The sequence below is a fragment of the Thermothelomyces thermophilus genome, chromosome 1, assembly GCF_000226095.1.
Source record: "Thermothelomyces thermophilus ATCC 42464 chromosome 1, complete sequence".
NCBI lineage: Eukaryota > Fungi > Ascomycota > Sordariomycetes > Sordariales > Chaetomiaceae > Thermothelomyces > Thermothelomyces thermophilus.
The window spans coordinates 2,198,659-2,212,785 of record NC_016472.1 but is presented as its reverse complement, the minus strand read 5'-3'; the positions used below and the strand labels follow the sequence as shown (position 1 = coordinate 2,212,785).

Genomic DNA, 14,127 nt, shown 5'->3' with positions numbered 1-14,127 from the left:
GTGTGGTCATGCCATAAACGCCGGTGCGTAAGCCTGCTGTTCTGCGATGTGTCCATCTCCGGCCCGTGAAGACGACGGTCCTATGTTCCCCATGGTAAGAATACCAATGGGCCGCAATTCTCAAACAATCAAAAACCTATGGATTGATCGGTAGCCCATGCTCTTCCGCGCAACCGTAACATGACCAACATTGCATTTGAAAGACTGTCCAGACCTCCGGTGCCGTAATCAGAACCAGCGCATCGCCTGCCCTCTAACAGGCCCCTTTCCCCGTTCCCCAACTCCTCGCCCGAACCATAACGCCCACGTCCGCAAAATCAATGAGCCCCCGACGGAGGACTATGGGGGGGTCTAAATCCTGTTCCGAGACGGCTCCATATCCCCCTCAGGCATCAGCCGTGACAGGCTCCTCGCGACTTGCGCTCGCGTCGGCCGGCGCGGCCTCGCCATTGCCCGCCGGCGCGACATCGGCATCCCCCTCGAGAAGCGCCTTCTGTCGCTTCTGCCATGCCTGCTCGCTCTGCACCACCTGGTCCAGCAGCACCTCCTTCTCCAGCCACTCCTGCTTGTACAGGTCCTCCCACAGCTTGCACTCGGCCCGCAGCTGCTCGCCCTCCTCCTCGGCCCACTTCACCTGCAGGCGGCAGAGCTTCACCAGCCGCTCGAGCGGCATGTTCAGCTCCTCGGGAGAGAAGCCCTGTTCTTGAGTGAGCGGGGTGAACATGTCGCCCGACGACTCGTCCCCTGGGCTGGCGTCGTCCACGGCATCGTCCTGGCCGGACGCGTGGGATTGCGGGGTCTTGATGATGATCTTGAGGTTCTTGGACTTGCCCGTCGCGGCCTGCATGCTCTTAGGCACCGGGTCGGACGGTCGGAGCGCCTCGGTCTCGTGGACGGTGCGCATATGCTTCGCGAGGGCGTCGGATCGAGTAAACGCGCGGTCGCATTCTATTTTTGTTTTGGTTGCGTTAGTCTCCCAAGCGGAGCCAAGAGGCAAGCAGTGGCAGCTTGGTAAGGTTATTACTCACCAGGCAGGTAACAGTAGAAAGGTTTCTCCCTCGTGTGACTCCTCATGTGAGCCTTCAGCGCATAGCCGCTGGCGTGGGGCATGCTCTTCCGCGAGCAGCCGACCCATTCGCAGGTGTACTTCTTTTGCCGGCTCTCTATGTGGTCGTTGTGGATGTGCTCGACCAGCTTGTCCATGTTGCCCATGTCCCCAGTCTTGCAACCCTCCCACGCGCAGACAGTGATCTGCTCCTGGAAGTCATCTTCGTCTTGGCGCGCGTTCACCGGGGAGCTGGGGACATCGCCGTCGGTGTCGGAGGACACATCGGACATGCCCTCGAGAGGGTCGGGTTCTGCCTCGGGTTCAGGCGCGACGGCCGAGGGAGTGTTCGACCGGGCGGTGATCTTGAGGCGCTTGGGTGGGGGCCCGTCATCCAACACCTCGGTGACCTCGTCGGGGAACTCGTCCTCGGAGGAGGCCATGGACGAGAGCGGCGAGTCCTCGATTGGCGAGTCTGGCCTGGTCATTGTTGGTAGGCTGGGAGGACAGGAAGAACAATAAAAGATGGGGAAATTGAAGGCTCGACGCGGCTGGCAGCCGATGCCAATCAATGCCCTGCTTGTCTGTCCTGCTTGTCTTTGATGGATTTTCGCTTCCAGAAGACTTTCAAGTTGCCCAGAGGTCCAAGAAATTCGATGGGGCGAAAAAAAGAGAGTAACCTGTAGACCTAGGTGTGGCTGGATTGCACCCTAAACCCAGGTATTCGGGCTTTGGCGCACGAAGCTGGGAGAGATCAGCGAGAATGCCGACTTGCGAAGTTGCAGGTCAGCTGGCGGAAGCCATTGATTCGCGCCGCGGATAGCGGCGTCGTCGCGCCGTGACCCTGGACAAGGGGTGTGAGTTCACCAACCTTATCGCTAGTGTAAGTACCAATGTACTGTACATACAGTACATACAAAGTACCTTGGTACTGTAACGTTAGGTACCCATGTTCCTCCTAAGTAAGGAAAAGGTCAATCAGCAAGTGGCGAGCAACTGCCCGCCAGCTGAGGAGTTTTGGGCTGTCGCCGGATAGGTTGCCACCATTGACCAAACTGCAGGGTTCTCATTGTTGGTTTACCCCTCCCCCACCATAACAATAAATAACAAACCCCAGGGGTCGACGAGACTTTCATGCGCTCCCGTCCCGCAAGCTACGACTTCACCTTTGCAACGCGACTTCGTGCAGCCACGGGGGCCTTGGCCAAGATTTCCCGCATATCGCTTTACTTGAAATCACAATGGCTTCGTCAACCAAGATCTTTTCCCTCGAAGGGAGGGGTCTGAAACTGGACACTGCTGAGGATTTGGAGCCTCACATTGCCGATCTCCGCGCCATGGCAGATGTCGAGGAGGTGCACTTGCTCGGCAACACTCTGGGTGTCGGGGCATGCAAGCTTCTTGGCGAGGTGCTTGCGACGAAGAAGTCACTGCGGGTGAGTCGCGCCCCGGCGGAACCGGCCGCAACTCCGCGATGCCGATGCCGATGCCGATGCCGCCTTGCAGCCTACTGACTTAAGTCACCTCCGCAGGTTGCCAATCTCGCCGACATATTCACCGGCCGCCTCCTCAGCGAGATTCCCGAAGCGATCTCCTCCCTCCTCACCTCGATTCTTAACCTTCCGAACCTGAACACCGTCAACCTCAACGACAACGCGTTCGGCCTCAACACTCAAGCACCTCTTGTCGCATTTTTGGCGGAACATGTGCCCCTCCAACACCTCTACCTCAACAACAACGGCCTCGGCCCGCACGCTGGCATCCTGGTCGCCGATGCGCTCTCGGAGCTGCACGCAAAGAAGGAGGCGGCGCGCAAGGCGGGGCAGCAGGTACCCGACCTCGAAACCGTCATCTGCGGTCGCAACCGGCTCGAGAACGGCAGCATGACGGCGTGGGCCAAGGCGTTCAAGCTGCATAACAAGGTCAAGGAGGTCAAGATGGTGCAGAACGGCATCCGTCAGGAGGGCATCTCGCATCTGCTGAAAGAGGGTCTTCGCTATGCCACGCAGCTCGAGGTCCTGGATCTGCAGGACAATACGTTCACGCTGCTCGGTGCCAGGGCTCTGGCCGCTGTCACCCCCGGCTGGACCGAGCTGGTTGATCTGGGCGTTGGCGACTCGCTGCTGGGCGCTAAGGGCGGTGTGGTGCTCGCCAAGGCGCTCAAGAAGGGGAAGAACACAAAGCTCAAGATCCTGCGGTTGCAGTACAACGAGATTACCTCGTCCGGCGTCAAGGCGCTCGCCGAGGCCGTGGAGGAGGCACTGCCGGCGCTCAGGAAGCTGGAGCTCAACGGCAACAAGTTCACCGAGGATGACGAGTCCATCATTGCACTCCAGGACCTCTTCGAGGCGCGCAAGGAGAAGCAGGCCGGCGACGTTGTCGTCGAGGATGAGTGGGGTCTTGATAGTCTGAGTGACCTGGAGGAGGAATCTGAGGGCGAAGAAGAAGAGGAGGAGGAGGAGGAGGAGGAGGAGGTTGAGCCCGAGGAGAGGGCCGAGAAGCTTGTCAAGGAGGCCGAGGAGGCGCAACAAGAGCCTGTCGCTCAGCGAAAGGACAAAGAAGTTGATGAGCTAGCGGAGAAGTTGGGCAAGGCCGAGATTTGAGGGACCGGGCCACAGGTAGGTGGCAGCAGTCACTTCCAAGACCACCCCATAGATACAGACGATACCCCAACACCACTTGTCAGATACGAGTCTGGAAGACATGTATAGAGTAAAAGGTAGAGAGCAGCAGACGCTAGGGGAGGGGGGAGGGTTTAAGATCCCAGGGGAGCGACGAGCAGCGACGAGCAATGTATCAACGAGGTCTAACCCCGTACTGTGCAAACCAAGTCGTCCCGGCTTTGGACGAGAGACCCGTTGAGACGCCATCGATCATATCCTGTTCTAACTCTCTGTCGCAAAAGGTCACCCGCGAGAAGTGGATGAGTTGTCAGGTTACTTTGTGCGGCCGTCCGGGTATACATTACAATTCGCACCCCGATACCTTTCGGCTACGAAGGCCTGTTTCTACCCCTCTGGACGCTTCGAACCACACCACAACGGGATCTATTCCTGAGCCAGCGTTACCAGCTCGGAGATCAGGCGGAGCCCCCCGTCCAGAGCAGGGAGCTTACAGAGTGTAGACCTAGCCAGCGCTGGCTTTGTATTCAAATCGAAACATCGTCCCAGACAACGGCCCCCCCCCCCCCCAAAAAAAAAAAAAAAAAAGGAGCTCGGCCACGGACCGTAGCTCTACATACCCAAGAGGCGAACGAACAGTCGAACCGCCACGTCCGAAACTGGAAACGAGAGAGGAGTAGTAGAAAAAAGTGAGAGCCAGGGAACAGCAGGTCGTGAGTACAGTGCAATATAGTTTGGCGAGAAATCTATGCCATCAGAATCGGCATCATCCCGAGGGCAGCACCCACCACGACACCCATCCAGACACCGCCCCTCGCCATCACCTCGAACCGTCCCTCCGCCCCGGACCCGGCAGTCGCGTTAGCGACGCCTGCCCCCTCGCGGCTTCCGCCGGCGGCGGCGGTCTGCGCGGCCGCCGCGGCCGTGACCAGCGTGCTGGTTGCCCCGTTGGCCAGAACCGTCGTCAGCGTCGTCAGCGCCGATGCCGTTGCCGCCGTCGCCTCCGCCGCCGCATCTGGCGACGCCGACGGGGCGGACGACGACAGGTCGCCCTCGCCCTCGGGGGCGGGGCCGGCGGTGGCGGTCGCGATGGGGTCGTTGGGCAGGGGCTGCAGCGAGCTGTTACCGCCGTTGCTGCCGGATGACGTATCGTCGCCGGCGCCGCTCAGGCCGGGAAGGGGTCGGAGACTCGGGGAAGAGGCGCTATTGTTGCCGTCCTCGCCTATGGTACCGTTGCTGATTCCGCCGCCGGTGCCGATGCCGGTGCCGGTGCCCGCCGTGCTGTTGTTTAGGCCCGGAAGGGTCTGGAGAGAGCCGCCGGCTGCGTCGCTTGGGAGCGGGAGGAAGGTTCCGCCGGTGGCCTGCGCGGCGCCTCTTCCGGGACTCGTGCCGTTGGTGAAGACGAAGCCCTGGGCCGGAGTCACGAAGGCGGTGGGCTGGGCCACTCCTGAGTCGGCGGATGGGCTGGCGGTGATGATGGGACTGAAGGAGCCGATAACTGCCGCGGCGGTTGTACCTCCTGTGACGGGTGTGAAGGAGGCGACGACGGCGCCAGCGGCGGAGGTAGCCGCCGTAGCAGAGCTGATAGCTTCCGCAGTCGTCTCGCCCACGACTTCTGTAAAGGACCCGATGATCTGAGCGATCCCTGATGTAGCGGTCTCGGCCTGCCGAAAGTCAAAGTGTCTCAGTCTACGGGGTGGATTCCTTCAACGCGGCCGACGTGACTTACCGAGGTGTCGACGCTGGGGGGAGTCGGAAGCGGCGCTAAAGAGCTAGGGCTAGCCGCTCCCGCACCGAGTCCCGGTAACTGGCGCAGCCCTCCTTCAAGACTCTGCGTCTCGGCCACATCCGACTGCGATGCCACCTCGGTCGGGCCTGGGGTGACGGTCGTAGACGAATCCGCTCCGGCCGGAGGAGTGATGGCATCGCCATTGGCCAATGCGGGCAGTGGCAGAAGCGATGCCGGAGACTCGTCGGCTTGCAAGCCAGGGAGCTCCTTTAGACCCGAAGCTGCTGCAGCTTCGTTGGCGGCGGCGACGGCGGATGCGACAGCCGCAGCACTCGATTGCTGGGATGCCAGGACCTCTGAGGGGATTGCGGAAGGTGCTGGCGCCGGATTGGCAACGGTTTGTACGCGGACAATCCCATTGCCGTTGCCATCTTCGTTGCTAGGGGCCTGCCGGGCGGTTCCGTTGCTGTTCCGTTGGGGAGCTGCAACTACATGCTGAGCGGCAGCAGCCAGCAGAACCGTGAGGGAAACGTTGGCGGAGAGAATCATCCTGCGCCGGAACCTTGTGGTTGGTTGGTCTGTATGTATCAAGCCAGGCCAAGGCTGGGCTGATCAAAGATTGTATTGGGCTAAGGACTCGTAGTTCAAGAAAAAATATCGCAGAGAAAAAGATACGCTGACCTGCAGTTCACGAAGCGAATGAAGACGGAAGAGAAGACAGACACCACCACGGAGACGGGGGGATTCGGATCGCGGAAGGCAGGAAAGGAGGAGGGGAAGAAGATGAGAGGGAAGACCGGAAAGGGGGAGGATATATGGCGGCAGAACGGTTCTCACGAGATCCGCGACACGGGAGTTGAGGATCCCTCTTCGAGTTCATGCTCCCGCGGGCTCAATGGCCCTCCATGCTTGACTCCCGGGGCACCCCAGAAGGGTGCTGGAAATAGACAGGCGAGTCAGGCGCCGGTCGAAACAGGGCATCCCGCAATGGCTCCAAGAAGGCAGGGTTGGACTAAGTCCAGAGTTGACAGCGATGCAAAGGTGCGAATCCGGCACCGGCTCGAGTTCTGTCCTCCACGAGGTTGTCGAGGCTAGGTCATGCATCAGACCATGGGTCCCCACATCCGGAGCGGCATCCGTTCACGTTCCGGCTTGGGTTTGCGGCTCAAAAGGCAAAAATCGAGGTAGGCAAGGGGGCCCGAGCGATATCCTGACACGGGAGCCCCGTAGCGATGAAACTTGACTCCTGCCACACCCGCTTCCGCGCGAGCGACCATCAGAGCCTGCCGCCACAACTTTCCAGTCAGAGCGTGAAGCGAGACTGGTCCGTGAGTTCCAGGTTTCTTCCTTCTTCTTCCTCAGCGTCTCCTGGGGGAGGCTGTCGAGACCCAAGCATCTTCCTGAGCGGTTGTGCTGATTCCTAGGAATAATTCGAGCGTGAAAGCATCCAGCCACATGTGAGCAAAGGGAGAGTTGGAAAAGGTGAGCTATGCCCGATCATGTTCCAGGATGGTGGTAATATTGACTCTTTTGGATTGAAGCCATCACTCTGTGTGCCTCGCATCGACTTGGTTGTAGGGTTGCTTTGGAAAATCGGATCATTGTGTGTATCGGTTGTGGAAGGTTCGGTAGCAACGGTAATAAACTACGATGATTCGACGATGGCCCAGGATTTGAGCAGAAAGTGATGCACCTTCAATTCCGTAGGACTGCCAGTGGTAAAGCTGCCTGCCCCAGTAAGGAAGGTAGGCGGAATGTGCCTGCGAAGCTACCCTCTGTGCTAACGTCAATTAGGTACGGAGTACGGAGTACAGCACCTACCTGCCTGTCAGAGCCTCGGCACGCCTCGTGAATCCCACTGAGCACACTAATAAGATATAAGATCGGGTCTCGGCAGGGTGCCACGACCCACCTACCAGTTCTGCCACGCTTCCCCGCCTAAATTCTACGGACGACTCTCATCGCAACGGCAGCTCCTTCATCGACGACCGACTCCCAATTCGACCCATCTGAGCCGACAATTCCCCCCCCACCTTTTTTTTTCCCCAAACGACGATCAGCGCAATGGGCTGGTTCGACGGCTGGTTCGGCGGTTCCGATAATAGCAGCTCCGATCCGCTGCGGCGGCTGGACCCGAAGCTGCGCGAGTTTCTCGAGAGGGAGTCGCCCGTCAAGTACAACGCCCCGCCAACCTCCAAGACAGCAGCTGCCCCTCCCCAGCAAGCACAGCAGCAGCCACCAGACCAAGCCGCCCAGCCACCCACCACCACCGCAACCACCAATGCAACCACCAATGCCTCCGACTCTGCCGTAGAACAACAAGAACAGCCCCGCGTCCCGCCCCAGTCGCTCTTCCCGGACGGCCGGTACGCGCACCTCTGGAAGACGTACCGGCCGCTGGCCGAGATCGAGGCGGAGACCAAGTCGGACAACGAGAAGCTGACGGACGTGATCGAGGCGTTCAAGGAGCGGCGGGGCCTGATCGGGCGGGCGGCGCTGGAGAACTGCGCCGAGGAGCAGGTCGAGTGGTCGCGGTGCATGAAGTCGGGCAGCTGGCGGGCGCGCATGACCATGTGCCGCGACGAGGTGCACAAGTTCGAGCGCTGCTACAACGCCCAGAGCCGCCTGCTCAAGGCCCTCGGCTACCTGAGCGTCCAGGGCCGCAGCCCGGAGGTGGACGAGGACATCCAGATGCGCGCCGACGAGCTCTACCACCGCATGCTCGACCAGGAGCGCGAGGCCGAGAAGGCGAGGGCCGAGGGTCGCGAGGTGCCCGCTTTCAAGCCGCTCTTTGACGACGACGACGACAACAACAACAGCAACAGCAACAGCAACAACAACAACGGCGGCCGCAGGGGGGATACCGCCGCCGCCGGGGCCCCCTCCTCCGAGGCCGCGAAAGTGCCCGAGCCCAGCGCCGCAACCCTGGCTTCGTGGAAGGAGAAGCTCGAGAAGCTGCCGCCCGAGGAGCGCGAGGCCGAGGAGAAGGCGCTCCGGGCGGAGCACCGGGCCAAGGCCGAGATGGCGATGCAGATCCAGAAGCTGTGGGAGGAGCAGGCCAAGGAGAGGGAAGCTCGCAAGGCCGAGGGGAAGGAGACCATCATGGACAAGTTCGCGTCACTGGCGGCGTCGTGGCGCGGGCCAAAGTCGTCGTCGTAATCAAGACTCTTTTCGGGTTCGAGGTCGGCCATGTGTGTGTACGAATAATTCGCTGTATAACTCATCCGTCATATATGTGTATGATGTTCATACGTATCAGGTATACAGGGCATCAGATGGAATTTGTTTTTTTGGGATCCTCATGTCGTTTCGCTGCGAGGCTACCTGCGCTCTAACACAGCTGCGGCCCGTTCAAGGAAGCCGTTGAACTCCTTGATCTGCTTTAGGGCCCCCCCACCGTCGCTTTTTGTACATGCCTGGTCTGCTACTCGGCTGATGAGCAACTCCAGATTGGCCAGATCCGCCTTTTTCTGCTCGGCTGGGGATAGCTCGGGCGCCGCCAGTCCCTTTTCCACTGCCATGTCGATGTCGTGCATCGCCGACGAGAGCGACATGTGCCGCTGAGGAGCACGCCGTGTCAGTTGATTGTCTTTTCTAGGAAAAATGGAGAAGGAAGAGAAGGACAAGAAGAGGAAGAAGAAGAAGTACTGGACAAGAGACGAAACTCACCAAAGCCTTTTTGCTGGTAGCCTCATGCCGGATCCGTATCGCGTCCATCCGCAGGGCCACCTGCTCCCTCTCGGCGCGGATGCGCAGAATCTCGTCCCGCAAGGCGAGCCTCTCCTTTTGCGCCGCGCGCACCCTCTTCCGGAGCGCATGCAGGGTGTCTAGTGCGATTGTCTGGCCAGAAGCACGCTCGTTAGTGACCGTTATAACTCTCTCCCCAATAACAGCAGGCCGGCTGCGGCGCTTACGTGCTCCAGGAGCCTGGTCCTCAGCTCCTCCCGGAACGCCTCCAGCGCCCGGTACATGGTCTTCTGCTCCCTCCTGGTCGCCGCGTCCTCGGCCGCCCTCCCGCGCTCCTCGAGCTTGCCCATGTACGCCTCGATGAGCTCTTCGCAGAGCGTGGAGAGCACGTCGACTGCGTTCACGCCACCCCGGTTTGCAAAAGGTATATCGCCGCGGAGGGCCTTCGCGCCGGGCTCGTCGTCGGACTCAGCAGCAGCGTCACCAGCCCCTTGCGGTTTGCGGAAGCGCTGAACCGTGACGGCGACGGAGCCAGAGGGTCCCTCGTCGTCTCCGTCTCCGTCTCCATCTCCGTCTCCGTCTTCGGCGGCCCTGGGTTTCCTCGGCTGCTTTTTCGCCTTGGGCTGTCGTCTCGGCTTCGGCTGGGCCTGTGTCTCGGGTTCCGGCTGCTGTGAAGGCGATGACGGCGGATGCTGTTGTCGCGACGGCTTGGCCGGCCTGCCTACCCGCGCTTTCCTGACGGGTTGCTGTTGCTGGGCGGGACTGTCCGCCTCTCTTCTGCGACGCCGTTTCGGTAACGGTGACTCCTCGGCTGCGCCGGAGCCCAGCTCGGGCGAGGGTGCAGGCAAACTTCGACGGGGACGTTTTCTCCCCAACAGCTGGGCAGCCTCCCTGTCACCGATTTCCTGCGCGCCCTCCTCTTGCTGGTCCTCCTCCTCTTGAACTCCCTGCTCCTCACCGTCCTCGGACCGATTCAGCGAATCTTCCACAATATTATCCTCCTCCTCCTCCTCCTCATCCTCATCATCCTCCTCCGCTGCCGCCGCCTCTTCTTCTCTCCCCTCCTCTTCCATCGGACCGGATGAACTCTGGCCTCTGGCCAACGGCTGCTTAATTTGTGCCGGCTTCCCGAGCAGCCCCCCAAAGCCCGGCATGGCCGACCGCCCAGCGCCCCGCCCAGCGCTAGGGCTCACAGCAGCATCAGTAGTAGCACCACCATCCCCAGCAGCAGTAGCAGTAGCAGCAGCAGCAGCAGCCGCCCTCCTCTCCACCCCGACTCTCCTGCCCTTCGTTCTCCCCCTGGTCGCCACCCGCCTCTCGATAGGCGACGAGTTCCCCAATTGGTGCGGGTGCAGCTCCGACTGGTCCTCCCCCCCTTCCCCGCCCGCGTGGTCCACCACCTTCTGCAGCAGGGTGCTCGACCCCACGACGGGCGTGCCGGCGCCCAGCCGGAGCGGGCGCCGCCGGCCGCTGCCCGGGGCGTCGGCGGGGCTTTCGGTGACCTCCATCTCCTCGGGAAATTGCTGTTGTTGCTGTTGATGGGTCTGCCGGGTCTGCCTTCGGGCGGTAGGTGTGGTTCGCTCTGGCGGAGGAGGGGACGGGGAGGGGTCGAAAGAGAGGCGTTTCGTGGCGGAGATTATGCTTGACAGCGGGCCTCGTTGGCGCTGCTGCTGCTGCTGCTGCTGTGTGCTGGTGATGCTCGAAGGGAGCGGAGGGGCGTCGGCCATGGGGTAATCTTCATGGGCACCTTCCGCGGTCTGATTCGGCTGTGCTTGTTGTGGCGGCGGTGATGGTCGGGTAGTGGTGGATGGCGGCAGGTGGGTGGCGGTGGTTTCGCCTGCTTCAGTGCTGGCGTCGGGAATGCTGTAGACATCGTGGCTGCTGGATGGGGGCGCTGCTGTCCGGACTGGGCTCACGTGGGACGTCTCTCCATCGAGATGTTTGCGCTTCGCAGAGGTGTTGGGGGGCGGTCGTGTCGCCGGAGCAGGCGGCGGCGGCGGCGGCGGCGGAGATGGTTCGATCTCGGGCTGTTGCTCTTCGGGTTCTTCAGCAATCTCTGCCGCGGGCTCTTCAGCGACGGGAATGATGAAACCGAAATCGATATCTCCAACATTGTGTCTCCTGCTCTGCGGTCAACGGGGGGTTATTATCATTGCGGCTGATTGTTGGGCCGCCTCACCCTGCCCCGCGCATGCGATCGCGCATGCGTTCCTGTCCTGGGCAGTGTGAGTTTAAGTGTTCTTCTCAACGAATCGGGGCGGAATGACCATACTTGTCGCCATTATTCCTGGACTCGGACGTATGGAGATGTGTTAAGACCTCGATTGACCTCAATCGGCAAGCATCTCGCTCCACGCTCCAACTGCAACCAGCTTATCGGTGATGGTGACGCGCTTTGGGGAGCCGAGACGCGACGGTCCAGGGATCGCTGCCGCCCCACACCCCGCCAATTAACTTGGGGTAAGTTCCACTACTGCGTTTAGAGATCCGTAGTGTACGGACTACTTTTTTGCAGCGTAGTACTCCGTAGTAACTGTGACGCTCGGGTGCGCATCAGCCCACTTTATTCCATACCCCATACGGAGTAGGCAAGACGGGTAGCCAATGTCGAACGGCTCTCTAATAGACGGGCGAAGATGAAAATTACACCAAGTGCCGTGGGAACACTACGGCAACGACAAAGTCAGCACAGTAATAAGCGTCATCAACTTACCCTAACCCTGGGCAACTATCTGTCGTTGCCGCCTCCGGTTGGCGGCACAAGAGCAAATGGAACCCCTGTTCCAGCTGGGCTGACATGTCTCATCTCGTTCCCTGTTACGCAACCAGTAATTCCATGTTAGGGAGTCGCTCCGGTGTAACTGATCTGCCCAAGCTCTTGGACGCGCAACACACAAGCAACCACCCACGCAGACCTCCCGTTTCTCCGCCATCTATAACACCAAAATTCCAGTACTAAAAAGCCTCCCAAAACCGCGATCGTTATCTAAATAATCGAGATTCAGCGGAATTCTTCGTTTCAGCTTGTCTCTAGCGGGCGGGCGCCTCGAGTGATGCAATCATAAACCACCCGCCCCGATACTCGAGATACTTTTCGCGCCTAACACATCGGCACCGGATAGCTTTGGCCAAAGTGCTGGCTCCCCCGCAAGATGGCGTGGACCGTACGTTGCTTCCTCTAGGAAACGCTACGCGACCCAGGCGCCGACTGACACGACTGCTTAGATCTTTAGGATAGCGGCCGACCTGTCGCACATTACCGCGAAATGCATCCTCGTGTTCTCCATCCACCGAAACAGAAGCTCCGAGGGTCCGTCTCCCCGCCCGAACTGCATCCGCTTGCTCTGGAGTTCCTTTTGCTGACGAGGCCGGCCCTTGCTGTGTCCCCGCAGGCGTCTCTCTCCTGACGCAGCTCTTCTACGCCCTCGTCTTCGTCACCCGCTACACAGACCTCTTCGAAGAATCGTTCGCGTGGAACTACTTCTTCAAGGTCTTCTACCTGCTCTCGTCCTTCTACACAATCGCAATCATGCGCTTCGTCTACCCGCGAACCCGCGAGCGCGAGGTGGCCTGGAAGCTCAGCGCCCTGATCCTGACCGGGTCCCTGTTCCTGTCCCCCTTCATCATGCTCATTTTTGACCCGAGCAGGATGTGGGGTTTCCGAGAGGTAACGTGCAAACCGGCCCCCCCCTTCTGCTACAACCTCCCCTCCCCCTACCCTTTCCTTCTCTCGCTAACCTCCCCCGGTGAAACCGGCCAACAGTGGCTCTGGGTCTTCTCCCAAGTCCTCGAGTCCGTCTGCGTCCTCCCGCAGCTCCTGCTGCTCCGCCAGACGACCGTCCCCACCGTCATCACCTCCTTCTACATCGTCTTCCTGGGCTCCTACCGCGGCCTCTACCTGATCAACTGGATCCTCAAGGAGCTCGACACCAACATGAGGAAGCCGAACCCCATCTCGGTCATCTTCGGCGTCGTCCAGACCGCCCTCTACCTCGACTTCGCCTGGGTCTACTGGTCGCGCCAGCGCGTCAAGCTCCGCAACGGCGGCGTCGTCGACGCCGACGACCTGTCCCGCGGCTGGCTGCTGCGCCGCATCTTCGGCAGCAAGCGCTTCGCGCGCGACATTGACGGCGCCGACGCCAACGACGACGACGAGGAGAACGCCTTCAACCACCACCACGTCCACGGCGGCGGCAGCGTGCGGCCCAAGTGGGGATCCCGCGGCATCTCTATCAGCGCCGACGAGGGCGTGCTGGAGCACGAACGCGAGCGCGGCAGGGCGTTGGCTGACGACGACGACGACGACGACGACAACGACGAAGAGCACGGCGTGACCGCCTCCCTCGACCCGGACGCCAAGATGCGCGATCCGGACGAGCTCGCGCGGGCGCTGGACGAGGAGGACGACGAGGACCCGGCGGGCGCTGCTGCGCCCGGGTCCTCGGCGTCGCAGCAAAAAAAGGGCAAGGAGCTGCACACCGACGCCAACGGGATGCCGAGCGGCGTCAGGAATGACGAGTGGGATGACGATTGAAGGGAGATTCTGAAGTCTGAGAAAGACTGGAGCAGAACTCTCGCCGACACAGGTCGTTGGTCGGAGGGCGGTTTGGTGCGTGGAATTAATATACGGGTATCCTGGAATCTGTGCTCTACGGTGTAAAAAATGTATCCCCAAGGATTTGTTTTTGGTCTAGTAGCATACAAGCTGGGTGTCGGGGTGTTGGGCGGTTCGAACTACCAATGTACAGCGATCTGTAGCACGCGACCCATTTCCTTACGCGTGCACATCATGTGCTTCTGAAGACCGGAAGAAGCTCTCGAGAAAGGAGTCGAGCAAGGGAGGCGTACACTACTTCCGACGGTCCTAACGGATGACACAGTACGAGCACCCGCGAGAGATTGCTATATACGATGCGCATTTCTCCGTCGAAAACGTCGTCACGGTTGGTGGTTCGGGTTTTATTCATTCCGCGATAGCGTCGCCTGTCATACTAGTACAGCCAAGATATACACACAGCTTCAGTCTTGATCCCGTCCAACCCAAC

General features: G+C 60.5%; 6 protein-coding genes across 6 annotated transcripts; 3 read left to right on the top strand and 3 right to left on the bottom strand.

Annotated features, from left to right (window-relative positions):
• Nucleotides 1-98: 98 nt before the first annotated feature.
• On the bottom strand, nt 99-1,857 carry MYCTH_2295158 (uncharacterized protein). The gene is made up of 2 exons (XM_003658801.1): nt 1,029-1,857; nt 99-948 (listed from the first exon to the last, which is right to left on the bottom strand). Exons 1-2 carry the CDS (start codon nt 1,531-1,533, stop codon nt 386-388), a joined length of 1,068 nt encoding a protein of 355 aa, XP_003658849.1. The 5' UTR covers nt 1,534-1,857; the 3' UTR covers nt 99-385.
• A 292-nt stretch (nt 1,858-2,149) lies between these two features.
• MYCTH_2295155 (uncharacterized protein) lies at nt 2,150-3,742 on the top strand. Its single transcript, XM_003658800.1, has 2 exons — nt 2,150-2,481; nt 2,578-3,742. Exons 1-2 carry the CDS (start codon nt 2,287-2,289, stop codon nt 3,646-3,648), a joined length of 1,266 nt encoding a protein of 421 aa, XP_003658848.1. The 5' UTR covers nt 2,150-2,286; the 3' UTR covers nt 3,649-3,742.
• A 1,585-nt stretch (nt 3,743-5,327) lies between these two features.
• MYCTH_2295154 (uncharacterized protein) lies at nt 5,328-6,068 on the bottom strand. The gene has a single exon (XM_003658799.1). It carries the CDS (start codon nt 5,942-5,944, stop codon nt 5,351-5,353), a length of 594 nt encoding a protein of 197 aa, XP_003658847.1. The 5' UTR covers nt 5,945-6,068; the 3' UTR covers nt 5,328-5,350.
• A 1,308-nt stretch (nt 6,069-7,376) lies between these two features.
• Nucleotides 7,377-8,634, top strand: MYCTH_2295153 (uncharacterized protein). The gene has a single exon (XM_003658798.1). It carries the CDS (start codon nt 7,460-7,462, stop codon nt 8,552-8,554), a length of 1,095 nt encoding a protein of 364 aa, XP_003658846.1. The 5' UTR covers nt 7,377-7,459; the 3' UTR covers nt 8,555-8,634.
• MYCTH_2295152 (uncharacterized protein) lies at nt 8,635-11,389 on the bottom strand. The gene is made up of 4 exons (XM_003658797.1): nt 11,104-11,389; nt 9,310-10,768; nt 9,065-9,235; nt 8,635-8,955 (listed from the first exon to the last, which is right to left on the bottom strand). The coding sequence occupies exons 1-4, from the start codon at nt 11,193-11,195 to the stop codon at nt 8,716-8,718; spliced, it is 1,962 nt and encodes a 653-aa protein (XP_003658845.1). The 5' UTR covers nt 11,196-11,389; the 3' UTR covers nt 8,635-8,715.
• A 579-nt stretch (nt 11,390-11,968) lies between these two features.
• Nucleotides 11,969-14,112, top strand: MYCTH_2313457 (uncharacterized protein). Its single transcript, XM_003658796.1, has 4 exons — nt 11,969-12,246; nt 12,308-12,392; nt 12,475-12,749; nt 12,846-14,112. Exons 1-4 carry the CDS (start codon nt 12,235-12,237, stop codon nt 13,614-13,616), a joined length of 1,143 nt encoding a protein of 380 aa, XP_003658844.1. The 5' UTR covers nt 11,969-12,234; the 3' UTR covers nt 13,617-14,112.
• The last annotated feature ends 15 nt before the right edge of the window (nt 14,113-14,127 follow it).

What these genes read in the sequence shown, in the direction of transcription:
- MYCTH_2295158 (XM_003658801.1), bottom strand. Translation starts at nt 1,533, where the DNA reads ATGACCAGGCCAGACTCGCCAATCGAGGACTCGCCGCTCTCGTCCATG. An exon ending in TTTCTACTGTTACCTGCCTG is followed by an intron (nt 949 to 1,028) that starts GTGAGTAATAAC and finishes AAACAAAAATAG; the next exon opens with AATGCGACCGCGCGTTTACT.
- MYCTH_2295155 (XM_003658800.1), top strand. Translation starts at nt 2,287, where the DNA reads ATGGCTTCGTCAACCAAGATCTTTTCCCTCGAAGGGAGGGGTCTGAAA. An exon ending in CGACGAAGAAGTCACTGCGG is followed by an intron (nt 2,482 to 2,577) that starts GTGAGTCGCGCC and finishes TCACCTCCGCAG; the next exon opens with GTTGCCAATCTCGCCGACAT.
- MYCTH_2295154 (XM_003658799.1), bottom strand. Translation starts at nt 5,944, where the DNA reads ATGATTCTCTCCGCCAACGTTTCCCTCACGGTTCTGCTGGCTGCTGCC.
- MYCTH_2295153 (XM_003658798.1), top strand. Translation starts at nt 7,460, where the DNA reads ATGGGCTGGTTCGACGGCTGGTTCGGCGGTTCCGATAATAGCAGCTCC.
- MYCTH_2295152 (XM_003658797.1), bottom strand. Translation starts at nt 11,195, where the DNA reads ATGTTGGAGATATCGATTTCGGTTTCATCATTCCCGTCGCTGAAGAGC. An exon ending in GGACCAGGCTCCTGGAGCAC is followed by an intron (nt 9,236 to 9,309) that starts GTAAGCGCCGCA and finishes GCTTCTGGCCAG; the next exon opens with ACAATCGCACTAGACACCCT. An exon ending in CTACCAGCAAAAAGGCTTTG is followed by an intron (nt 8,956 to 9,064) that starts GTGAGTTTCGTC and finishes CGTGCTCCTCAG; the next exon opens with CGGCACATGTCGCTCTCGTC.
- MYCTH_2313457 (XM_003658796.1), top strand. An exon ending in CCGAAACAGAAGCTCCGAGG is followed by an intron (nt 12,393 to 12,474) that starts GTCCGTCTCCCC and finishes GTGTCCCCGCAG; the next exon opens with GCGTCTCTCTCCTGACGCAG. An exon ending in GGATGTGGGGTTTCCGAGAG is followed by an intron (nt 12,750 to 12,845) that starts GTAACGTGCAAA and finishes ACCGGCCAACAG; the next exon opens with TGGCTCTGGGTCTTCTCCCA.